Below are 26,827 nucleotides of genomic sequence, written 5' to 3'. Positions count from 1 at the left end.
AGAAAAAAATGTAACTTTTAATAGGGAATGGAAGGGAAAAAGAAGAGAGGTGTGTAATATGGTAGGTATAATAAAAGATGCTCCTTGTGAGAGTCCTTTAAGACTCTCTTTGGTTAGCCAGCCAAATGAGATGATGTCTTGCAAGGACACTTTGGTACTCTGACATATTTCAGTTTTGATGGGTTTATGAAAGAGATTCTTCAAGAAGGCACAATCTGACATGTGATGATCAGGATCTGGACCAATGTCCAAAGCCTATAACTAAAATAGATAGATTCTGATTCTTGAGTATGATGACAAAGTCTCTCACTAAGTTTTTAACTGACAATAACGGGAATACAGCAACAAAGTAATGTAATGAACCCTAGGTATCGTGTTAGAAATAGATTCTTCAAAGATCAGAGAAGGCGAGGTTTTCCATTTACTTTTTCTTTTATTATAAAAGTAAAATAAAAAATAGCATTTATAAATCCAACATTTCTCCTTTAAAGTATTTAATCTAAAAAATATTTACAATAGTAAAATGCAGAAACAGTGGAAAATACCATTTTCAGCATTGATTGGACCAATGTTTAAATATTGACTGAAATATACATATTCCTTTCTTTTAAATCATGATAACCAAAAGCAACAAGCTTTTAAAAATGTGTACATTGAGTGATTCCCACTTCAAAATACATTTTCTTAATTTCTTTATAATTTGAGTAACTGTACTATGAATAGCTGGAGAGAGTATCCTTGTGAGTACTCCCCAAGTCTTTTAAGGGGAGTGGGTATGCAGCATAGAAACAGCAGGAACAAACAGAAAGCAACTTGAGTCCATTGGCAGCCAAAAAGTTTGGTAAAACCCATTTCCCTAAAGAAGGTACTACCCTGCCCCTGGGTTCTGGTTACTAGATATATCTGGTAAATGAACCAAACTATAAGTAGTTTAAGAAATAAGAAGGAAGCTGAAGATCCTGGTTTTAATCCCAAATAGTTCAAACCAGTTCGTTTCCTCTGAGCACCTTGATCTTCCTTTCTTTTGAATGGTTAAACGGGATTTCTGTGCTGTAAATCCTCAACGATTTTGTTAAACCTTGCCTTCGATTGATGCTTCCTGTCCATATTCACGAGACATTTTGTTGAGTGTTATCAATGAACCAGGGCTGGTCAGAGACTCAGTAAAGCTGAGTTTATGGAAGGAGGTCTCCACCCCACTGTCATAGACATTTTCATTATCTTGGAGTTTATATTCACCTGAGGAGGAAATGCAAAGTTTTAGTGCTGGACAGCTCCTATTATTTTTGTATGGAGTTATTAGATATCACTAGGCCCGGACAACTGTCATTGAATTTCCCCCTTTATTTCTGCCACTACTATCTCCTATCTTTTACCTTTCCCTCATCATACCAACTTAATGAAACCAAGAAATTATTGACTAAGTGCTTAACCTGGCACTAAAAACTGTGCCAGGTAAAGGACAGTAAATAAAAGAGAGGAAATAACCTCTTTTGAAGAACTTTAAAGAGCTGAAATTACTGACTAGCAAACATACTTTGTTTCTCTTAAAACATAATTGCAACGGAGACATCTTGGTGGTGCAGTGGATAGAGTACTGGCCCTGGAGTTAGAAAGTCGTGAGGTCTTAAACACTTATTAACTCTGTGAGCCTGAGCAAGTCAGTTAATCCCAATTGTCTCAAAAAACAAAACATAACAACAACAACAACAAAAAAAAAAACAGAACCTAAAATATAATTGCAATGAAAATGAAAGAAACAAGAAGAAAAGAATGGAGCAGAGTCCCTGTGTTGAATTTCTCTTGGACACAGCTACAGGACAAGTTCAGAGACTCAAAGGAGACTAATGTGATATTCATTGAATGTGAAGCTACAATAAAATCTTTTTTTCCCCCAGTCTCTTTTATGATAAATATAGGATGGATGGTCAATGGCTAACCAAGTACTTGATCACTTGGTACAAGTTAGCTAGGTAACTCAATGGATAGAAAAGAAACAGGAACCACACCCTAGACTTTAAATGAATATCTTACATACCAAGGATTCAATACTATTTCTGTCATTAAATTATTTTGATAAAATAATTTGTTTTCCTTTAGTTGTTTTGGTCATGTCTAACTCTTTGTGACCCAATTTGGGGTTTTGTCGGCAAAGATACATGAGTGGTTTGCTATTTCCTTTTTTAGTTCATTTGACACATAAGAAACTGAGGCAAACAGGATTAAGTGATTTGCCCAGAGTCACACAGTTAATAAGCATCTGACACCAGATCTAAATTCAGGAAATCAAAGTTTCCTAATTTCAGGTCTGAGTCTCCACGCACTGTGCCATCTAGCTGCCCATTTGATAAAATATAGGACTTATAAATGAAAATTCTCCTAAATAGGAGATCTTTGTAGGAATATGAACAGCTTTCATGAGTTAATGAATATTCTAGAGAAATCTAGGACTTAGGTGACCAAATATATTCAAACTCTAATCAAGTGGTGATGTTAGATTTGTGCAAATTCTGGTGGTATGTCTGACAAAAACCTGAGGAAATAACCCTAAATAAATAAAGTTCATTAAGCATGTCACCCATTACAGAGTATTTCCTTAATGTTTTTAGATTAGATCAATACAATGCTGGACAACTAAACTCTAACCCTGCAAAAGAAGAATAGATACAACTACTGTTCTTTCAATGATATCTAAAGAGAAAACTAAGTAGGTGATGGATACTTTGCTAGTTTTGTCCATTAATTCACATGTGTAATGATATTGCTTTGATGATTACTGAGTTGCCTTAAATTGAAGGTACCCCATATGCACAGGGAATCTGACTCATTTCATTCTCAAAGAACAATCTCTTTGGAAATTCTACTGCCTTCCTTATTCCTGCCTCTTTTATCTGGAGGTAAGCAGGACCCAGCACTCTATTGAAATGCAATTTTGCTTCTAGGAAGATATTTTTAACCAGGGATCCACAGACCATCATAGATTTCAAGGTGGGAGGGGAAGGATGTAAACTTAGATGGGAAAAAAATTTACCTTTTGTATCTCAATTAAATTGGTCTGATTTGTAATATACCTAATTTATTTCATGTAGTTAAAATATTATTCTAAGAAGAAGGATTGGAAGGTCCCTGAGCTTCACTAGACTGTTAAAGACATCCAGGACACCCTGATCTACTCTTTTTTTTTTTTGGGGGGGGGAGAGGTGTTAAGTGACTGCCCAAGGACACACAGCTAGAAAGTGTTAAGTGTCTCAGGCCAGATATGAACAAAGGTCTTCCTGACTTCAGGACTGGTGCTCTATCCACTGAGCCACCTAGCTGCACCTCACCCCCAACCAATTTACTCTTGTGAATGGAATTCCACTGGTTCAAACAGCTGCAAATTCTTCTTTACTCTGAAAACCTTGGGGGCAGGCTGGCTGTTCCTGAAGTTTCCACTTCTGAGAGCTAAAAGATATTTTTGTTTGTCATCCCTATTGGCAATGGTAATAAGGAGGTGTCACCATTATACAATTTGTCCAATACATACCAGGGTACAGGAAAATAACTGAGCTAGGAGCCAGAGGACTGGAACTCTGGTTTTGGTCTTATCTCTAATTAACTGACCTCAGACTTTATTTCCTTCCTCTGTAAAATGAAATGGATTAGCTGAGTCCCACATTACTGAGCTTCATAATTCTATACGTTTAGGGTGGCAACAAGGAAAAGTAGGTGGTGCAGTGGATAGAGAGCACTAGCCCTGGAGCCAGAGGACCTGAGTTCAAAATCCAGCATCAGATGCTTACTAATTGTGTGACCCTGATCAAATCATTCTACCCTGTTTGCTTCAGTGTCCTGATCTATCAAATAAGCTAGATAAGAAAATGGCCAACTACTCTAATATCTTTTGTCAAGAAAATCCTAAATGGGGTCATGAAAGAAAATCCCAAATGGAGTCATGAAGAGTTGGGCAAGAATAATTGAGTAAATAACAAAAAAAGATGGCAATATGTGCCCTGTGACACTGAGGTTAAGAATAATTAATTTAGGAAGCCCAAGGTCAGACAGCAAGGGAAGGCTCCTGTTTCTCATTCACACCAGAATACACAGACTGTGTATCACCCTGTGTATCACACAGTCTTTCAAGTCTGTAATCATTCTCATACCTAGCTGTATCCTACAAGTCTGTAATCATTCTCATACCTAGCTGCTGTCTTATGGAGGAAGGTGATGGGGGCAGCGAATATATCTGCTTCACAGGCTGCTCTTTGATTTCAGATGGATTTACTGAGGCATTGGAGGCCTCCTGGATGACTTCAATTGCTTCAGTATAGCCCATTTCTCTCAGAGCATCCACCAGTTCCCTTATTGTTCCCCCAGAGACCTGTGAGAGAAAAGGGAAAAATGAGAATTTCTTTGTGAGAAACATTGTAATTCTATTTAACAAAGAACAAAGTTCAGGTCTTCCCCCATTTGACTGCAAGCTTCAATGTTCCTCTCTCTCCTCCACAGCCTCCCTTACCCACTCTTGCCACCACCATTTAACAACACACAGGAGGAACAGAACCACAACTGGTCAGCTGCAAAGTATCAGAATAGAATGACAAAGAAAACATAATTTTTGAAAAAAAAAATTCCTGTTTCATCTCTCGAAGACCACTTAGGACATCAGTGAGGCTCTTTATAGTGAGCACAGAGATAGAAATGCTGAGATAATAAAACCTCCCAATAAAGTGGAGCTTGGAGGATTTCCCTGCACAAGGGAAGGCTACAGTTATTGAAAAACTACAGGGGGGGAGGGGAGGGCGGATTTTTTAAAAGAAAGAAAATGACTTCATCACCATGCTGTTTCTACAGTGTGCATCAAGCCACAGTCTGAATTCTTCATCATCAGCATTTCCACTGGATAAATGTGCATGTTGTTTACAGTCTAACCCCCTCATTCTATCAAGCAGGGCTACTGAGCTGAGAGGACTGTCAAGAACTATGTTCTTCTTCTTTCCTCTTCCTGCACTTCTATTCTTTATGTCTCTCTTTCTACACTCTCCCCCCACCTTTATCTACTTTCATCCGTTATGGTTTCTGCCCCTTATCTCTGTCTCCTCCTTCTAGTGAAGTCCTGGGAACCTCAGAATAGTGCCAGGAACAAATGGTGTGGTCTCTGTGGACTCTCACAGTGTTATGAGCTCGTAAAAATGCCAACAACCCAGCCTGGCATGATAGTTGGGGCACCACAGAGGACAAATCAGCTCTTCTGGCTTGGGGGCTCAAGCCCTGCTTCTTTCTCACTGTCTGACCTTGGACAAGACTTTTCCCCTTCCGGGGCCCTTTTCCCATCTGTCCAGTGCCCCTCACCTACTCAAATCTCTTCCATGTCTCCCTATTATCTCTAGGGTAAAATGCCAAATCCTCAGTCTGGTGACTTCTACATAATGTCTCTCTCTCATCTCCCTTCACTGTCTTATGTTGACAGGTCCTTCCTTGTATTCAAAGTAAAATGAATAGCATTTGCTTCTGTTTTGGCCAGAAACACTAAAGTTCTTCCCCTTCAAAAACGATATTTTTTAACTAGGGAAAAGAGGCCATTTTCTGCCTCATTTCTTACCCAGAATGAGTATTGCCTCAGTCACATAGATCTAGGAAAAACTTTTGCTGAAAAAGACCAAAGTCTCCCACAGCATCCAGGGCAATCTCTAGTAATCCTGATCTATATCTGGCCACTGGACTCAGATGACTCCAGAGGACCAAGTAAGGCTGGTGACTCTGCACAACCTCTTCTCACTTTAATTCCAATCAGTTGCAAGACATCAGGTGCAAGTATCACCTCCCTGATGTCATGGTTCTCTTTGAGAATGAAGGATAAACAACAATAACAACTAAGGGTACAAATCCTTGTTGGGAAGCAGGGATCCAACCAGGACAACTTTTCAAATTTATGAAGAGACTTCTAGGATCCCAAAGTATCATTTCAGTAACCCAGGAGTATGGAAGGTAGCATGCATGGGTTTTTCTAGAACTACAGCCTCCTTCCCTTCAGGAACATGAATAAAACCCATGCTTATTTCATTACCAAGCACACCCCAAGTTCTCATATTCCAAACTTTTACCATGAATCCTGCTAATCAGGGTAGTTTGCCCCATTCTGCAGAGAACACTTAATAGTTCAGCATTTTTCTATCCTAAGTAGAAAAAAATTAGTTATCCCTTCCACAATGCAGGGATTTGGGGTGTTGTATCCCTGTGAGCTAGAAAATTTGCCTAAAATCTTCATATCGGTGAATAAATCTAAATTTTTCTTTTGTTTTCTTTTATGGGATGTTTGCAGTACCTTATTGTAAAGTTTGTGTTAAAGATTTGGTCATAGACTATATTATACAACACTATACAATTTTTTTATGCATTTCTGAGTTTTAAAACTTTTTCTGTGTCATCTAATGGTTTTTGCATGTCATCTGTAGTTTCCATAAAAGTCCCCAAAAATTCCCATTTAATTTCTTATGCTGACCCCATGACACATTGAAAGTGCAGTGGGGAAATGATGATATGGAAGGGATAAAGGTAGCCAGAAAAAAACAGTGGATAAAGCATTAGAATCTGAAAGAGCTAAATTTGTTTGAATCCTGTCTAGGTGCTCACTAGTTATGGTAGGTAAGTCATGAAACCTCTTTCAGACTCAGTTTCCTCATCATAAAATGGGGATAAAATATAAAGTACTTTGTAGATACTACAGCTAATATTGTTGTGTTCATTTTCTATATATTATTTTCATAGAGGCCCTGAAAAACCCCAATATGCTTAAGAAGAATCTTCTCAGATAAGGCAAATTTGCTATTGCTAGTCAGGATCACTGGATTACAAAAGCAACCTGGGGACAAGAATTACCTTTCTTCCTCTGAGTTTTGGGGATGAGGGCAGGTGGAGGAAGCTCTGCTTCTGAGTTAATAGGGGTTGACAATGCAACCAAGGCTAAAAGCAAATGAACAAATACTTAAAACAGGGCATCACCTCATAGTTGTCCATTAGAGTTTTGGAAGGAGCAGGACTCAGTCGGAAGGCATTGTTAAGAATTCCCAGACCTAATTTCTGTGCCAGAGTAGACCAGTTTTTGTCTGGATCAGGCATTTCTAATAATTTATAAAGCTGCAACTTTGCATCTTCATTCAGCTGTTTCATATCTCCTGAAGGGAATGAAGGCACAAGAGACAGACAGAATGAGTTAATGGTTCAATATAGCATTGTTCTCTAACCATCTTACAGTGGAAGCACTTTATTTTGAGGATCAGTCAGTGCCCTGATGAGCAAAATTAATCTGTATTTCATTAGGTTAGAACCGGGCATTCTCCTTCCTCATGCCATCAGGATCTTCAAATCAAAAATGAGAACTTGTGCTTGACACAATACAAAACACATTTCCCGCCCCCCCCCCCCAAAACATGATTTGCATCTTAAAGAAGAGACTCATATGCCATCATAACTTACCTTGTACCAGTAAATCACTGGATGTTGACTCTGATTGATATGGTTTTCCATTTAATATGTCATACACCTGTTGAGAAGAAGAGAGGAACATGTTATATTTTAATGGGAATGTCTGAGGGAAACTCTTCCCAACACCTTAAATTCAGAATCCTATATGTTTTCTTCACTTTCTCTATTAAATTGCTAGCTATTAGGAAAGGACTTGAAAATTGATTCTTTGTGACAGGATGAGGGCTATGTGTCTCCCAATTGCTGTGAAGACCTCCTTACTGATTTGCAGGTCCATGGAAAGCAAAGTAGACCAAAATGTATTCTTGTGAAAGGGGTACCTTTGTTTGCTCAGGACCTCAAACAATGATGGTGTCTGGGGATGCTGAAGGCCAAGGGGTTCTTGCTCTCACAAAGCCTGCTTGTGTTAAGGTGGGTGCTGTTTGAGCTTTGTTTATAAATGTCTGTGCCGTAAGCCAGGCCAGGGCAGGCTGATCAGTCGTCTGAATGTGGCCAGCAGAATCTTACTGCTTCTTTTCTGGGAGGCAACTGGGAACCTATTCTGCACTGTGAAATAAGCATGCATTCTCCCTCAGGGGTCCTTCTGGTCCTCATGCTTTCTGACCTTCCCTATTAAAACTTGCTGTCATAGAAATAACTTGAATTCAGATCCTCTCAACTTCAAGGCTTGTTCTCCATCTGCCATACTAAGTTTCCTCTCAAATTCATGTGTATTGAGGCAGAAACACTGAAACAATTTAAATTAATGGTATCATCTTAGAAAAAACAGGAAATTTCAAGCTGTTATCAGAAGTTGGGGGTGATGTTTGGAGGACGGACTGAGGGATTGTTTTTAGTGCCTCCCCAGAAATTACAGAACATAAAGCAATTACCTATTTGTAAGGCCAGTCAAGGAAACATGCTAGAATATTGCATTAATGGTATATCACTAATTTTAATGTTTTTATGTGGATCACATAACAATGTAAGTAACTTGACAATGGTAGGATGCTTGTATCAACAAATGGCACACTGCTCCAGGATGGTCTTGGCCCAGAGGCCTGTCTTGTTGTATGTACCTTGTCCAACAGGACACTGAAATGGGTTACTTTTTCAGAAGACCTTAGCACATAGCTCACAGCTGTAAGAAGCCACCCTTCAAGGGAAAATATGCAGTATCTCTGCCAGGGATCAATCGTGACATCAATATGAAGTTCTGAAGGTGAGATGAGCATTCTTTAAATCTGTGTGTGTGTATGTGTGCAAATTCAATGTCTCCCATTATACTCTAAAGTCCATATAATAGCGTTCTGTATGCAGTAGACACTTAATAAGTATAGTTGAATTGACGTGGATTCAGAAACCCACTTACATTCCCAGAGCTTCTGCTATGTCAGAAGTCTTAACATCAGCCCCGATCCTCTCCTGGCCCCTCTCACTGGGCCAGCCCAGGAAACCTTAACACATCCCCCTACTGCCTTTTCAGCTCCAGAACTATGAGCAAAATCCCTGTTTAATCTTGCTGCAGTCCCAAAAGGATCACACTTTGATGTTTAATACCATATGCTTCATACCAGACAGCAAAGTCAAGATGCCAGTGATGGAGAGTTCAGACTTGGCTGAGTCTCCGTTTGTACTGTTATTTTCCCTCTTACCCACAGGTCTTATCATAGTAACACCTTTAATATTCAGAATCAAAATGGTCTAGGTTAAGAACAGAGGCTTTTCAAGGTGACAGGATGTGTTTAGAAGGAGGGTTTCTAGAAGAAATGAGAGTAAAGTGTTCAAGGAGTAAGAAATCAGGAGAACATCAATTGGCTGCCTGACACGTATTCTACTCTTTGCCTTCTCAGGGGTTTTTCTCCCTACTTCAGTCAGTGATCAAGACACTGGGATCACCACCCACCTGTGAGTTGGCTGCCATATCCAGAGGTGTAGTCCCAGGAACTACTCCCTCATCTTCTCCATCCTGTTCCCAAGCATCATCCAAGTCAAACAGAGGTTCAAAGTTCTCCAAAAGAGGGTCTGCACCTGAGGAATAACAGCATATTGGTAGGGATCTAGACTGGGATTTAGGAAGACCTGAATTCAAATCCAGTCTCAGATCTATTAGTTCAGGGGTCCTGAGAAAGGGATTGCCAGCTACCTAATTTCCCTCATCTGTAAAATAAGATAATACTAACACCCATCTACCAGGGTTGTAAAGATCAAATGAGATATAATTTGTCAAGTCCTTTACAAATTGTTAAAGTGCACTTATATGAATGGTAACTAAAATAGTGAAACTGTTACCTCAACCATCCCCATTATTTTGAATTTGAATTAAATATGACATTGGATAGATATGAAATGTGAACTCTTGGTCTACAGAAAACAACAAACAGCTTAATTGTATGATATATCAATGATTAAATATTATATATTTACTGAGCCTCCATCTTCTAAGTGTCAAATCTTTGTACCTTTTAAAAAACTGTGGGCTATAATTGTTAGTGTTAGAACATAAGGTCTTTTTTGGGCTGGTGGATAATAAGAGGGTGACTAACATCCTGGAGGTAGAAGAGAAAACTCCATCTGAGAGGTGTTTTGAGTTCCCCTTCCTTTATTTCACTTGAAATGACATTTCAAAAGTAACCAAAAATATTTAGTCACAAGGAAGTGTATAAGGGAATAACCCAAGGCCAGTAGTGACTTTGGAATACCTTGCCAAGCAACTTTTTCCTACAAATGCTTAATATGAGACAAGAACAACACATTCTGTCCATGTCTCCTCATTAAGATATTATTTCCTGATATCCATGTTGGCAACTAGAAACCATTTTTCATATAGTTCTGCTCAGGATCATCATTACTTTAAAAGGAAATAAGTGCTGTATTGAGTGTCTCTGGAGTCTTAGTTCTCACAGAGTACATCAAAGAAGGCACTTAAGAAATATTTGTTGAATTATCCACTTGTAAACCTGGTGAAATTCAGGCACAGAAATTTAATGCATAGAACTAGAAAATATGGACTTCACAAATTTGTAACTTAGAGATTCTGTGCCCCACTTTTTATCTCTAAATGTATTAGGGAAATGTATGCTTACTTCAATGAAGTATGATAAAGTCTTGTAAGAAGCATTTATTTTAAGGATTTAAAACTTCTTTCTAAACATGCCTCAAAAACAAGTAAGTCTCTTGAGACCTCTCTTGTTGTCTTACCAGGCTTAACACTGAGATATAACCTATCTAAGTTCATTTTCCTATTTCTAAGATCTATGTGGAGGAAGGAAATCATGAATATGGGCACCTACTTTTTCTTACTTTGCAAAGTAGTAACTTTGGCACTTTCAAATAGGAGAGTTTTTTCTTACTCTGGGACTCTGATGCTTCCCAGACTGGTCTCTCACATATAAATACAAGCAGTTCTAATTTTATGAAAACTTGGTATGCTCAAATCACCTTTTTCAAAACAACCAAGATGGGAGTGTCATATTATAAAAATATGACAGTATAGTGTCTCTAAATAACAAACATCCTTAATACACTTACAATAGGATCTAGTTTATAGAAATCCCAAGTACACCTAACTGCAGCATATTGAGATCTATATTATAGAGATGCATGTCAGCCTTCTTCTTTCAGCACTAATTGTTGCCTGCATTCAAAGTCTGACATGTCCTACATCCCGCTCCCCCCATTTGACTTACCCGCTGCTTTGAGAAGAGCTGCCAATTTTGTGGACCCTCGTCCAGCAGCAATATGAAGGGGAGTGGTTCCATCATATGTTGTGCTGTCTACATAGGCATCACCCTAAAACACCAACCCATCAAAAAAGAAAAAGGGTGAATAGAGTGCCTTCTTTTAGGTTCATATTTCCTCATGTTGACATGTTTTTTTTCTAGCCACTCCCCATAACTGTATCATTGTTGGGTCTGCTTTGTCAAGGGGGAAGGGAGAGAAGGGGGGAAGGAAAGAAGGAAGGAAAGAAGGAAGGAAGGAAGGAAGGAAGGAAGGAAGGAAGGAAGGAAGGAAGGAAGGAAGGGAGGGAGGCAAAGAGGGAGAGAAGGGGGGAGGGAGAGAAAGAAGGAGGGAGGGGGAGAGAGAGAGAGAGAGAGAGAGAGAATCCAAGGTAATGAACTTGGGGAAATGAGGCCATAGTGAATGTGGAAGTTGAATAATTGGCTGTGGAGAAAAACTTATTACTTGCTCTGTTTTTGAAAAGAAGTTTTTCAGGGGCAGCTAGGATAGAGCACTGGTGCTGGGGTCAGGAGGATCTGAATTCAAAATCCAGCCTCAGACACTTGCTAGCTCTGTTAACTTAATACTGATTGCCTCAAAAAAAAGTTTTAACAATGACTTTTGCTTTGTTTTTGACACTTGTTCCCGAAAATTCAACACTCTCCACTTCCTGCCAGGTTGAACCCACTTTGTAACAAAGGAAAAAAATTTAAATAAAAACACTAGTTATGGAGAGAGGATTTGACAGCATATAAAATGTTGTAGGCTCACAGGTCTCTTCCCTTGTGCTTAACCCTTCTCTTCCACAAGGAGGCAGACATGCTTCAGTACCTGTTCTCCTGGAGCTCTGTCCATTTTTCAGTTTGCACCTTTAATTAAAAGGATGGTGAGCATACTCACCTCCAATAACAGGCAGCCAGCCAAAGACACATTCTCTTGTTCAACAGCCAGATGCAGGGCAGTTCGCCCAGACGTCTGTTCCTGAGCATTGACATCTGCTCCAGCAGCAATCATTAGCCGAAGGCAGGGCATACTGTTGATTAGCATGGCCAGGTGAATCGCATTCAAGCCTATGGGACAAAGTACAAAATGCACAAGTCACCAGGAGATGATGGTAGCCTAGTGCCAAGAAACGGACTCTTGGAAAATCCCCAAAGATCAGTTGCAATTTAGAAAACCCCTCTCTGCTTCTTCTCCTCAATGGTCCAAAGTTCAAAGTTAGCTCTTCTAACTAACAAACATTGCGTTTCTTTTCTTGTTGTTCTCCTTCTCTGATGGGCAAAATATGGCCATTCCTTGAAATAACAGCTCTTCATTTACCTTTGGTTGTTTGTCTTAGCTGTCTCTTTAGCCACCTAACATGTGCCAAATTCCCTCTAAAAGCATTAATTCAATAACAATAACAGTAAGTTGTGAGATGATAAAAAGTAGATTTAGCTGAAGATTCAATATGAAAAAAGGCAGATATTTACTGTGTAACCATTTACTTCAGCTACAGAAGCAACTACAGAAGTGGCAGAAAAAACAAATTTCAACCATTCATTTCCATGCAAAGCCAATGTGATTTTTTTTTTCCTACCTTCACCATTGGGAAGATTGATAAGTGATGATATCTTTCCGTGCTTTAGTAATATGCTCAGAATTTTGTCATCTCCTTCCTTTGCAGCTAAGTGTAAAACTGAGTTACCCAGGCGGTCCAGAAGGCTCACATCAGCTCCAGCCCTCAATAGATCCTCCACCACATCTTCCTGCTTGGTGATGACTGCTAAGTGCAAGGGAGTCTGGAAATGATAGAGAAAAGCAGGCAGGGCCCACATTAGATAAATGGAGAAAAGAGGAAAATCCTGCTATTTCTACAGTGTTTTCAGAGGAAGAAGAGTTCAAAGATTCTTATTCCTATGGCCATGTGGATGTCACTGGCAAATCTCTTTCTCTTTCATAGTATAGGGATGAGGAAACTTCATCTATCAAAGCAGATTGGTACCTCTTCAATCAATATTGTTACATGAGATATCTTAGAGACCTTATAACTTAAAACTACACCAAGATTTTTGGGACACTTTATAAATTATAGGGTTACTAAATATAGACTTATTAAATATTAATTAGGGTTGTGTTCCTAATTTTATTGACATGCTAATTTTTTAAAATTTCCATTAAAATGAGTCAGGATCACAATAAGAAGAGACCAAACCCAACCTCTTCATTTAAAAGCAAGAAACCAAGACTTAGAAAGATTAAATACTTTGACTAATATCACATAGTAACAAAGCCAGAATTTGAACTCGGGTTCTGCGACATCAAATCAGTATTCATCCTATTGTGCTGTTCAGATGTGACCAATTCTTTGTGATTTCTTGGCAAAGATACCAGAGTAGTTTGCTATTTCATTTTCTAGTCCTTTTAACAGATGAGGACACTGAGACAAATAGGGTTAAGCGGCTTGTTCAGGCTCAGGTTCACTCAGGGAAGTGAAGCTTCCTGACTCCAGACTATCCACCATGCTACCTAGTTATTCAACCATTCCACTCTTCTTTACTGATACTTGATTTTCTTTCTAGAAGGTACTTGTTCTTGGCCAACATTTTTACAGGTCAAAATCTCTACTCAAAACTTCGAGCTTTATTTAAGGCCCTCTTTTTTAGCTGTCCTTCTACACTACACTGCAACTAGTCACTCTAGAGTTAAGGAATGTACTATTATCTGCTTGCTACGTTTGTTAAGCCTAATCCAGGGCTTCATCCACTGTGAGTGACTAAGGGATTTCCTTAGACCTCTACAGGGATCCAAGAGGCTCACTGGATATTGGAGGAGTTAAGTTCCTGACACCTTGGACAATGAATTTCACTGTATAGGAGACATTAAGTGGATGGATTGTTGATAGGAGACTGTGAAGACTTCATGTGAAGTGAAATAGGGATGAAAAAAAGATACCTTGAAAAAAGGCAAGATAAAGTCATAAAAGCAGTTTTCTTCCAAAAAATTGAGATCCATGACAATAAAACAGCAATATTTTATTTTTATACAAATGAATCCATTTCACAGAATAGTAAGAGTGTAATCTACACTATTTAGCAATGCCAGTTTGCCCTTCAGTGAGCAGTTACTGACTGTGCCATAGGGCTGACCAACAGCATCTTGGGTATGTCATAAATTATGCCATATACATTTAGTGGAAGGAGAAAAGCTAATGTCTTCCAGGGCCAGGTGTTGTATTATTTGATGATAAGAGACCCAGCATTTCTCTGAGGTTTAATTACATTAATTATCAGGGCTACCATAAACTAATAAGGAAGAATGCTTCTTTTATAATATCTTTTAAAAAACCAAACAATCAAGTTGTGAGCTTCTCTGATTAAGTTAGTTTCTAAACTAAGGCAGGAGTTCAGTAACTAATCTTCATAATCATTCAATAAATTCAATTTTACAAACATTTATTAAGCAAGTGCCTATGGTATGTCAAGCACTGTGCTAAATGCCAGAAAAAAGTTGAATATGAACATTAAGGAGAACTGACATTGATAGCACATGGTAAGATTGTGAAGCGTTTTATGTTCAAAACAGCCTTTTGGGGTAAGAACTATAGCCAGTATTTATTATACCTAGCAGCTAGTTGGTACAGTGGATAGAGTACAGGGTCTACAGTAAGGAGGATATGAGTTCAAATATAACTCAAGAACTTCCTAGTGTATAACTTAACATCTTTCAGTCTTAGTTTCCTCAGCTCTAAAATGGGATAATAATAGTACTTGCCTTCTAGAGTTGTAATTAAAGAAGAGAATATCAGTAAAGATAGTAGTAGCACAGTGCATGGAACAGAGTAAGCACTTAATAAATGTTTGGTTTCTTCCTTCCTTATAGCTTTTTAAATCGCTTTATGTCTTTGGATTTTTAATTGGGAAAAAGAAGGTCAAAATAAGTTTTGTCAAAAGGAGGGGGACATTTTTTAAATGTGCAAAGAGAACAGAAGGAAGGTTAAAAGGAAGTATAAACAAACATGCCAATTTTGAAAGTATTTTGTAAAAAAAAGAAGATGAAACAGATTTATGGTTTCATATAGAATACTTTTTTGTGTATTGCATGCTTATGGAAAATCTGTATTTTTTTAATTCAAATTCAAAATTCAATTCAATTCAAAATTGAATTTTGAATAAAAATTTAAATAAAAAGGCACTTTGATAAGTCAAAAATCTTTGAGCTATTATGATTTATGCTTATGACAATATTTATTATATTTATATTTATGACAATACCAGCAGTCTAAGGTAGGTTAGGATTATTTTATGGAGGAGGAAGCAGAGAAGTAAGATAATTTAGCCAAAACCTTCTTGTCAAGTAAGTGATATAAACCAGGAATAGCATACCACCCACAATTCCTTCTGAAGGTATCATTTTATAAATTTGTAACCTTGCTGGAGCTGTGGCCACAACAGGAACTCTGATTATGGCCCATTTACTCCTTCCTTCAGCTTGGAGCTGCTCTGGAATAAATTAATGGGAAGTTGTTGGCAGACAAGTGGTCCAGTGGATTGAGCACAGGACTAGACTCAGGAAAACCCGAGCTCAAATCTTGCTGCAGATACTTATGAGCTATGTAACAATGAGCAAGTCACCTACCTTTTCTATTTCTGTTTCTTCATCTGTAAGAGGGTTGTAATAATAGCACCCATATCACAGAGTTGTCATAAAGCTCAAATGAATAACATGCAAACATCAAAGGATCATATAAATGCTAGCTATCATCATGATCACAAATATGACTTGCCTCAAAGTGGTTCATGGTTGATTATTTTTTAATTAATTTACTGAAACTTTTGCTCTTTTCCAATATGTGTGTGTTCAAGGATTAAAAAGCCCCCCACCCAACTTTACCTGTTTAACCTATATTATATTGTTTGCTATCTTGAGGGGTGATGGGGAGAAAAGTAGAAAAATTTGGAACACAAGGTTTTGCAAAGATGAATGTTGAAAACCATTTTTGCACGTATTTGGACAAATAAAATACTATTAAAAACTTCAAAAAAGGGAGGGGATTTGAAAAAAAAAAAAGAATGGCTTCCCCCAATTACATAGAATTCATCAGTCGGTGGTAACATAGTTGTGCACAGGTCCACGTTTGGACCACTTATATTAAAAACATTATTGAGCCTTTATGGCACTTGGGAGTCAGGATGCTGGATATGAATCTCAAATGTTTGATCTTGGGCAATCTCTCCAAGCTTCAGTTTTCTCATCTGTAAAATGAAGGGATTGAACTCAGTGGCCTCTAGGGTCCCTTTCAGCTCTAGATTTACAATGAGGTTAATATATAAGACTGGTGGAAGGAGTGCTTGGCTAAAATGAAAGCACTAAATAAATGTGCATTTTTATTATTGGGGTGTTTGCTGTTGCATCTTTTGCTGCTTCATCATTCATAGACACTAGTTAGATCTCTCTTGGAAAGGGAAGGAATTTTCCAACAAGTACATTTTTTTTAAAAAATTAAAAAAAACTGGTTGAAAGAAGCTGTGAAATTAGGGTAAAAAATGATAAGGTGAGATTGTCTATATATTGACTGGAGAAGCTCAAGGATCTGTAATTGTTTATATGGGGTGTTTACTGTTTGACCTCCTGAAGGATGAGGCTTTTTGAGTTCCTATGGCCTAATTCATTATTCTATTCTACAATCTACAGGCTGAATTCCAATCACTTGTATTATAGTTTGTTCCCCAAAATAACTACCAGTTAGTTGACTCTCAAAAAAACTCCTTCAGTGAGTATATCTGCCATTTTCTTGACCTATAGATTTTACTTGAATTTTTTTTTTTCTCCCTCCCAACAATGGTCTGGGGAAAAAGTCCTTATAATATATATGCATAATTAAACAAAACAATTTCTCTCCTAGGCCAGTCCTTAGTATGCACAGTGCCTGGCACATAGCAAGTACTTAATAAATGCTTTGGTAATAGTAAAAATATGACCTACAAATTTTTAAGTCTCAGTATTATTATGGGAAAAAACTAAGAAAAGGATCTTTTGGTGGTGATATAGAATAACACCTTAATTAGTTCCTTAGGGAAATTTATTTTGAAAAACTTAAGATTAAAAAAAAAAGACATAATAGCAACCTGATGCCCCTGGCCCCAATGCCATGTTACTAAAAAAAAATTAAGTATACATATTCTCACCAAGGTTGTTTAGTTGATAACCCTTAAAAATGAAGTAAAGTTGCATTTGTTTAATCAGACATAATATTGAAATTGAGGCAATGAGGTGGCTCAGTGGATGGAGTGCTATGATTGGAATAAGAAAGATTTAAATTTAAAAGTGGCCTCAGACCTGAATGTGCACGAATGTTTATGGCAGTCCTCTTTGTAGTGGCTAGAAATTGGAAACTGAGTGGATGCCCATCAGTTGGAGAATGGCTGAATAAATTGTGGTATATGAATATTATGGAATATTAACCCTAAATGCGCGCGCTGCATTTTTGATTTCCTTCACAAGCTAATTGTACAATATTTCAGAGTCTGATTCTTTTTCTACAGCAAAATAACGTTTTGGTCAGGTATACTTATTGTGTATCTAATTTATATTTTAATATATTTAACATCTACTGGTCATCCTGCCATCTAGGGGGGGGGGGGGTAAGAGGTGAAAAATTGGAACAAGAGGTTTGGCAATTGTTAATGCTGTAAAGTTACCCATGTATATATCCTGTAAATAAAAGGCTATTAAAAAAAAAAATACTATATGATGACCAGTTCTGATGGACCTGGCCATCCTCAGCAATGAGATCAACCAAATCATTTCCAATGGAGCAGTAATGAACTGAACCAGCTACACCCAGAGAAAGAACTCTGGGAGATGACTAAAAAATCATTACATTGAATTCCCAATCCCTATATTTATGCCCACCTGCATTTTTGATTTCCTTCACAAGCTAATTGTATAATATTTCAGAGTCTGATTCTTTTTGTACAGCAAAATAACGTTTTGGTCATGTATACTTATTGTGTATCTAATTTATATTTTAATATATTTAACATCTACTGGTCATCCTGCCATCTGGGGGAGAGGAGGGGTAAGAGGTGAAAAATTGGAACAAGAGGTTTGGCAATTGTTAATGCTGTAAAATTACCCATACATACAACCTGTAAATAAAAGGCTATTAAATAATAAAAAACAATAATAATAAAAGTGGCCTCAGACACTTACTAGCTATATGACCTTTGGCCCTAGCTAAATTTTTAAAAAAAATCTAAAACTAGGCCCACACCAAAGCTCTCACCATGTGAGCCCTCCTGCAAATTATGAGTCATGGACCAAGGGAGAATCCCCTACTTCAGTCTCCTTTTTTATGTCATAAGAGACCAGTTCCTTTATTATTTTCAGCATAACACTCAAAGAAAGAATATGTTGAGAAATCATGGGTACTGAACTTGTTGCCTTTCAAGAAACAATGACCTATCATGGGGGAAAATACATCACTTGAGAGTCACACAAAAATAGCTTAGTGGATTTTTATTGTTTTAAAATAGGGAAATAGTTTTGTTTTTTTTTTTTAAATAAAGAACTGGGAACTTCATTAAATCAGTATACCAAAACTAACAACAAAAATCTTTACTTTATATTCTAGCTCAGAGCAAGAGCCTCATCTAGACTTGAGAAATATTTAGGCAAGGGAAAGAATAAGGAGACAATTGAAAAAGGCAAAAGGAAAGTTAGAAAGGGGCAAAAAAGAAGAAAAGGTGGGAAGAAGGCAACATCAGGATAGAGAAAGATAAAAAGAGAAGGAAGAGAATGGGAGAAACACCATGACATGTAGAGAAGGTCATGCCCATTTCTATGAAGACCTTTCTCCTAGACATAGAATGGTGGGTAGTGTTTTCTTCTGTATGGATGGAGGTAGCAAACATACTACCAGAATAACAGTGTTCATAGTGCTATGGTGATGTACTGTAGTATTGTCAAAGTGGATCCACTAATTCTCCAGCCACAATCATCTTCTGGATATATATAAAGGGTTTTAGAAACCCTTGTAATGTACTCTTCAATTTTTTTTATGACCCACTTAATTTTGAGGGTGTTAAAATATCTTATGAGCTTCTTTTTTTTCTTTATCTTTGGTTTCCTTTCCTTTTCCATTTTTTGATACACAACCTTTTCTCCTGAAATCATCTGATTTTGTCAGGTAGTTATAATTTGAAACACTTTTTAAAAAATCCTAAATATTTTTGATCCTTTATGTAAATTTATCTTGGACTTTCAATAAAAAGTATTCCCCCTCTCCCCCCAATAATCGTAGGCTTTTTTTATATTGTTGACTGCTAAATTTTCTTCTCCTTTCTTTCCTTAACACATAGTGAAAGTACTAACAAAAGCACAAAGAACAGGTAGTAAGTGACTGCCTTACCTAAAGATTTTGAATCTAGAGTGGTTTAAATTAGGATTAGAGTATCTTCCTCTGTTCTTATTAAAGTTGTGACACATAAGACAAGGTACCTATCATATTTTATTTCCCTTTTCCAATATTCTGAAATAAAAACAAAGCCTCTAAATCTGGATTCTTTGGTCTATTTTGTTGTTGTTGTTATTCAGTTATTTTTCAATCATGTCCAACTTTTTGGGACCCTATTTGGAGTTTTGTTGGTGCAGATAATGAAATGGCTTGCCATTTCCTTCTCCAGCTCATTTTATAGATGAGAAAACTGAGGTAAAAATGTTGAAATGACTTGCCAAAGGTCACACAACTAATAGGTGTCTGAGGCCAGATTTGAACTCAGGAAGCTGAATATTCCTGGTTTCAAGCCTAGCACTCTACCACTGTTCCAACAAACTATCCATATTATTTCATTCCAAGATGTTAAAGTTAATTGTGTCACAATTTCTATGAAAATAATGGCTTCTCCAGGCATAAAAAGGTTCTTTTTCATGGAGCGAATGAGCTGATACAGAGGATTTTTAAAATATCAATACTAAAGACTTTTCAAAGCTTTGCCACATTTTTGTAAGTGCATATAGGGATAAGTGCAAAGAACACATAATCAAATCATTTGTTAGATGAAATTTATTCAAAATCTAATATGGCCCATGTTATAGGGTCTGGACGTACCTATATTGCCTTGTAATTTGGAAATTTCTTTAGCCAACTTTAAATTTAAAAAAAAATCAGTTTTTAATATAAATGGACATTTCTGCTTACCTGATAGAGATCATTTCTCATGTTAATGATATCATCAGAAATCAAACCAGATATCACTTCTAAAAGGTTCCGTACCAATTCAGCATGAAGGTGGATGATTGCTAAGTGTAAGACACTAGAATGTAAAGATAATGACATTAAGCAATTAGTGGGAGGAAAATCAGGCAATGGATTAGTAGGTTCATATTTAATGATCTATAAGTACAGAAATCAGAGGTTTCCTAAGAAAAAGTTGATATTTGTCCCTGGTAATCTTTTTTGAGTGTCCAGTTTATGCTAGACCTAGATGCCATTCGGTGATAATGACCTAGCCAATATTGTAAACTAAAGAAAATGGAAGAAGAAGAAAACTGAACTATTAAGAGTATACTTGTGTCCTCAGTAATGCCAATTTTCCTGGAGAAGAAATGCAATTCTGATGGCTACATTGTTCAAATGCCAAATGTAGATTTGCTTAAAGGATTATTTTTTTGGAGAACTCACACAAGGTAAGTGTTCATAAGGATGTCAGAAAAAGTGATACAAGGACACTCTCAAGATCTGTCTGGAGAATTTGATTATATGACATGAAAGATTTTGGCAAAGAACTGCCCAGCATGGTGTGCCCACATCAAAGAAGGAATTGCATTCTGTTAGCAAAGAAGAATTGAAATAGCTGAGAAGGAAAGGGAGATGTGCAAATTTAAAGAATCCACCCCAAATGTTTACATGGACTTTTTGTGCCCAATCTGTGATAAAGCATTTTAGGTTCATACTGGTTTGATCAGCCATAGTCAAACACACTGAAACTTAACCTAGTGATGTCATTTTGATCTTCTATGAAGATGAAGGACAACAACCAACCAATAGAGAGAACTGCTCCCAACATCCAAAATATCACATAGCAAGAAGTCATGATAGCTAAGAAGTGAAAAGACCCATCCAGCTTAACTTTGAATCAAGAGCATTTTACTCAGACATGTTACTTAAAAATAAATTATATTCAGGATTAAATATTGACATATTCAGGTTGAAAATTGGCAGGGAGAGGCTTGTATTATGTGAAAAATATTTTCACAAAAATGATATTATAGTTATATTCTATTGAGGTACTGTGCTGTAAAATTTCTATCAATACCTGAAAACTGGGGAGATATTATGAATTTAAATCATTGAAAATGTCACACTTTCCAAAACTTCCTAAAGAATTTTCATGTGTATTTCAAAGAAGAAGTAATTTTCCCTCCCTATGGGGATTTTTCCTATGATCAGGAGTTTTGATTTTTTTCTCTTGTCATTCATGTGATGACTCATGACCACAAAATTCAGATTGTTAATTAACTAAAGATGAAAAAAGCTTAAGGAAAATGAGCTATGTTAGCAGGAAAAGATGTCTGTTGTTTCTATTACTACAAATCATTCTCTTTGAATGAATCTCAGCTTTCTAACCTAATGATGATGATGGTGATGAGGAGGAGAAAGAAGAAGAAAATAATTAATTTTTTCTTTTTCTATATTGTCATATACACTCTGGTGCTCAGATGGATGCTGCTGTTCTAAATAGTCATCCAAATCCTTCAGACTGGTTACGTGTAGATAAGGACAGACATTCATCACTTGTTTTCTTAGGATTCTCAACATACTTTAACATATCTTATTGGCTGGTCTCCCTTGCTCCTATAATATATACAACTTTCTGCTTCTCCAGCAGCCACTGCTTTTTCTTTTTTCAATGTATCTTTATTTAGTGGTATAATGAAAAAATAAAAATATATGCCAAATAGTGACAGCAAAGAAATGATTATCTAATTCTAAAATTGCTTTGCATCCTTATGATTGTAAAAATACTTTATTTTATAGGAATCAATTTGTAGATAATACCTCAACTTCTGATTTTTAAATTCAGCAATATTTTATGTAGGCCTTTTCATATTTTTGCAGTTAATAAAATTTTCTTTTAGTTAATAAAGATTTTCTTATTATGATGATTTCCTCTGAAAAGTTTACTAGAAAAAACACTACCTTCTTTTATGGTTTTCTCTTTGAATTATATATTATTTTGCACTAAAGTTTCTGGCATACAGTTTTTGTGGCATTAGACAGAAAGGCTGTATGAATTCTCTTGTATTATATAATAATAAGGTCAGTAGTTATACCACATCTTTGGTTGCACTTCAAGGAATGAGAACATTGATCTTTGAATGCCTGAATACCAGATTATTGTTTGCTTAAGGATCTGTTTCATTTTCAACCAAAGTTAAGGAAAAATCATCTTAGTGATGAAACTGATTTCAGATTTTAGTCAAAGCTCATGAATTGTGATAGTTCATCACAGGTCTCTGAGCCTGTCAAAAGATCACGATGAAGGAACTCTCTAGATTATTTCCAAAGAGAGCTCATGGGGTTTGGCCAGTTATGATGAAGACAAAGTTTAAAACTACAGTAAGAGCAGAAATAGAAAGCATCGTGTATAGGAATCCTTGACAGATGCTATCATGATAACATGAACCAAATACCCTAGCTAGGTTAAACCAAGGGAAAGATTTAAGTATGAAAAACCAACATATATACACTATCATTAATCAAGGCTGCATAGAAAAAAGCAATGATTGCAACAGAACATAATTACTTATTAAATCAATAAGCATTTATTAAGCACCTACTATATGCCAAGTATACTAAACTCTGGGAATCAAAAAAAAATGCCACAGTCCTTGCCCACAGTCTAATGTGAAGATGATATCTAAATAACCATAAACTATAGACAAGAAATTTGCAGGATAAATTGAGGATAATCACAGACAGAAGGTGGGATTAGGAAAAGCTTTTTTTGTAGGTGGCATTTTAGTTGGGATTTGAAGGAAATCAAGGAATCCAGAAGGCAAAGGTGAAGAGAGAGAATTCTAGGCACAAAGGACAGGCAGTGAAATGCATGAAGTCAGAAGAGAGAGTGTTCTGTGGAGGAACAGGTCAATGTCAGAGAATCATCGAGTACATGGAAGAAAGTAATATGGAAAAAAAATATTGGAAGCATGGAGATATGGTGAGATTTTAAACACTAAACAGAGAAGAGGTAAAAGGGAACCACTGAAGTATACTAAAGGAGGGGGAGGAGGATATGATCAGAACTGTAAATTTAGGAAGATCAGTTTGATAATTTCTCTGTAGCCTTTTGAAGAATGTTTCAGTGTAAACTCTGTCTAATGAGAACAGTTTGTGGCTACACTAGGAAAAGAGAAAAAAAGACGCCAATGAGGGCAAAGTGGTGTTGAAAATACTGCAAATAGTAGCTAACAGAGAGGAATAACCTGAGGATGGAAAATTTTAGAAAAGGAAATCATGCCTTTGCCCCAAGGGATGTGCCCAGGGGCTGAGCTAAGCAGAATGGGCACTTACAAGCTAGAGTGTCTGAAGGCTCATCAACAAGGTCCACTTGAAAAAAAATCTGAGGAACTCATTCAACCTTGGGATGGATGACCTCACCATGGGACCTGCTTGGAAGCAATGTCTGGGATGGTGAGCACTCTGCCAACAATCAGTGTAATACATGAGGCAAGGACTCTTGCCTCATGTCCATAAGTCTCATAAAGGACTGGACCTCTATAGAATGCATTTCAGTCCTACTTCCCAGCAGGCTGATCTAATTCAGACACTTCTATGTAGGGATGATGAAGATGTCAATCCTAGCAGGGGGAAGAGTGAGGTGATTGATTTGACAGAGCCCCTTGGTCTTCTTTTGCTTTCCTTTTTTTAATCTAGATAGCTACTGAACATGGTGACAGGAAAACCCAAGTTTAAATTCTGCCTCAGAAACTAGCTTGTGTCCCTGGGCAAGTCACTTAACTCTCAGCGTTTCTCACCACTAAAATGGGGGTAATAATAGTACCAAACTCCAGAGCTGTTGTAAAGATAAAATGATATAATTAAAAAGTGTTTAGCAAGCCTTAAAGCATTATGTAATGTTGGCTATTATTAGTTGTTATCTAAATGTCTCAGAATATGCTCCCTACAACTTGATGCATCCCTTGCCATCTCTAGGTCCATTCCTCTCTCCTCCCCTCCCCCAACTTCTTGTTCTCTATACAGTCCAACTTACTTGTCCCCATTGTCATCCTGAACTGCAGTAAGATGGCACTGGACAGCTAGTAACATCTTCACATCGCCAGTCACTGCGTAGTCAAAGAGAGCACTAGCATGCCGTTTAGCAAGCTGCATGGCCTTCTCTAGGAAAAGGTCACCTGCAAGGTAATCAATAGTCTCCTTCAAAAAGCCGATAGTAACAGTCATCATACAATCCTAATTCTTTCACTCTTGATGAGAACTCTCAGCTTAAAAACCCAAACCATATTGGGCTCTGATTGAGATGGATAATCAGTCTCTTAGTAAAGTCAACATTTCATTAGATTTATTAGATTAGATATTAGCAGAAATATCTAAGGCAGATTTGGTATATATTAAAGGTTAAAGTTACTGCTCTCTGGAAAAAAAATTGGATTTCCAATCTCTGTAGGGTCCCCTCCTGCAGAAATTATAGGAAAGAAAGGGACAGCCTAGCAAAAACATGTAACTTATATGCCTTTGGAAGACAGTTTCCATGAGCCGTTAGTGTTTTTACAATTTATTTCCTTTTGGCAAATAGCCTAGAAATATCACAGATTCTAAGCAGTTCTTAGTATTTTCAGCAGAGGGCAGAAATAATCATCTAGAAAAAGTTGTTAAGCCTGTTTTGTTTTGAGACAAAATTAAGTCTCGAGTTTGGTTGAGAATTCTAAGTGTGTCTGGCCTGAAGAAATTGGGGAGCGTTGGGGAAACGGAGGAGTGGAAAGAAAAATTTAAAAATATGGAGGTTATCTACAAATTTCTGAATATCTGTGATGTGGTAGAGGGATTAGGCTTGTTCTGCTTGGGCCCCGAACATAGATCTAGGAGTGACAGGTAGAAGTTGCAAATAGCACATGTAGGTTTGATGTAATAATCACAGCTGCCTAAGATTCTGTGGAAGTCAGCGAGTTTCCGATTCCTGAACATCTTTATTCAAGTCTGGATTACAATTTTTTGGAGGTGTTATACTTTTTTAGGTTAGAATAAAAGATTACTACTTCCAGATTTTGTGATTCTACTTCTAAAACAATTCAGTGGGCTACTAAGGAAAGTTAGGGCAAATCTTTTCTGAACTTTTAAAAATCATGAGGTTTTTAATGCTGCTGACAGTACTAGTGGAATAGGAAAAAAAATCTGATATATATGTTCTATAGTGTATCCCTAGAGTATAAAATTTTTACAAGATATTCTATATTAGGTATTAACATGTCAATTGATGTTAACGTTAAGAAACAACAAATAAAACTTTTTAATCAACTGCAAGATATATCTTGCTATTCAGAACCTCCCCCTCCTCAATTAAGATTAATCACTTATCACTCACCCTGCAACCTACAATCTTCCTCCTCCACTCCTACTGTACATGTCAAAGAAACCTCATCTTCCCCAGTGACTCTGGATTTATCTTCTTGCTCTGTGGTTTGTAGTACTTTCTCAGAAATTTCTGTAGAGTCCCTGTCATCACTCTTGTCGCAACGTTCATGGTCTTGCTCATATGAGGAGTCTAAAGTTTCTAAAAGTAATGAATTAAGATTAGCTGGTTCTCAGTCTAATCAATTGCTCCAAGTATAATATATGTTAATATATCATATTAAGGACTCCACCAAAAATGAGAAGAAGTTATTTACAGACTTTTAAAAATGCTTATGAAAAAAGTAGCATCTTGTTCAATAAATTTCAATATTTTGTTTTTGTAACCTTTAAATTAAATCATTATTTTACTTTTGTAACCTTTAAAATTAAATTATTGTTATTTTAAGAAGTTAAAAGCTTCTATCAATTGTAAATGAACTTTTTAAAGTAAAAAAAAATATGCAAAGAAGTTTATGGATAATCCTGTTTTGTTCTTTGTATATTTGACTATTCATGTTTGTCATCATTAAAAAAAAAATTTAAAAAAAGAAAAAAAGTTTTTTAAAAGCCCAGATAACTTTCTTTTTTCCTTCTTGTCTACTGATAGCTTAAGTATGTCTTGAATGTTCAAGGCAGCTAAGTGGCACAGTGAATACATCGCTGGGGCCTGGAGTTAGGAAATCTGAATTTAAATCTAACCTCAGATTCTAAGTCATTTAATTCTGTTTGTCTTAGTTTCCTCATGTGTCAAATAAACTAGAAAAGAAAATGGTAAACCATTCCTGGATCTTTGCCAAGAAAACCCCAAAAGGGCTCATGAAGAGTCAGGCTTGACTGAAAAGACTAAAAAACAAGATAGTTCAGCAGTTCACAAAGTAAGGCCCGTGGACTCCTGGGGATTCCCAAGGACCTAGCCAGTGATCTGCAAGGGCAAAACTACTTCCATAATAATACTAAAATATTTTTTGCCAACTAAAATATTCATTTACCAATTACATTTATGCAAGAATTGGACTTTCTTCATATACTTCAGAACAACATATAATTGTA

General features: G+C 36.8%; 1 protein-coding gene across 3 annotated transcripts in view; it reads right to left on the bottom strand.

Annotated features, from left to right (window-relative positions):
- Positions 1 to 408: 408 nt before the first annotated feature.
- NFKB1 (nuclear factor kappa B subunit 1) overlaps positions 409 to 26,827 on the bottom strand; it is a 159,312-nt gene continuing 132,893 nt past the window's right edge. For all 3 annotated transcript variants that reach the window (XM_012552019.3, XM_012552021.3, XM_031942311.1), the window contains 11 exons: positions 25,749 to 25,937; positions 24,420 to 24,561; positions 20,345 to 20,459; positions 12,743 to 12,944; positions 12,064 to 12,233; positions 11,133 to 11,235; positions 9,350 to 9,474; positions 7,456 to 7,522; positions 6,982 to 7,154; positions 4,180 to 4,360; positions 409 to 1,239 (listed from right to left, as the gene is read on the bottom strand). In XM_012552019.3, the coding sequence (XP_012407473.1) occupies positions 1,073 to 1,239; positions 4,180 to 4,360; positions 6,982 to 7,154; positions 7,456 to 7,522; positions 9,350 to 9,474; positions 11,133 to 11,235; positions 12,064 to 12,233; positions 12,743 to 12,944; positions 20,345 to 20,459; positions 24,420 to 24,561; positions 25,749 to 25,937 (1,634 nt within the window). In that variant the 3' untranslated portion in view covers positions 409 to 1,072. The remainder of the gene's footprint in view (positions 1,240 to 4,179; positions 4,361 to 6,981; positions 7,155 to 7,455; positions 7,523 to 9,349; positions 9,475 to 11,132; positions 11,236 to 12,063; positions 12,234 to 12,742; positions 12,945 to 20,344; positions 20,460 to 24,419; positions 24,562 to 25,748; positions 25,938 to 26,827) is intronic.

This window comes from Sarcophilus harrisii, chromosome 6 (genome assembly GCF_902635505.1).
Source record: "Sarcophilus harrisii chromosome 6, mSarHar1.11, whole genome shotgun sequence".
NCBI classification, from domain to species: domain Eukaryota; kingdom Metazoa; phylum Chordata; class Mammalia; order Dasyuromorphia; family Dasyuridae; genus Sarcophilus; species Sarcophilus harrisii.
This window is presented reverse-complemented; position numbering and strand designations above follow the sequence as displayed.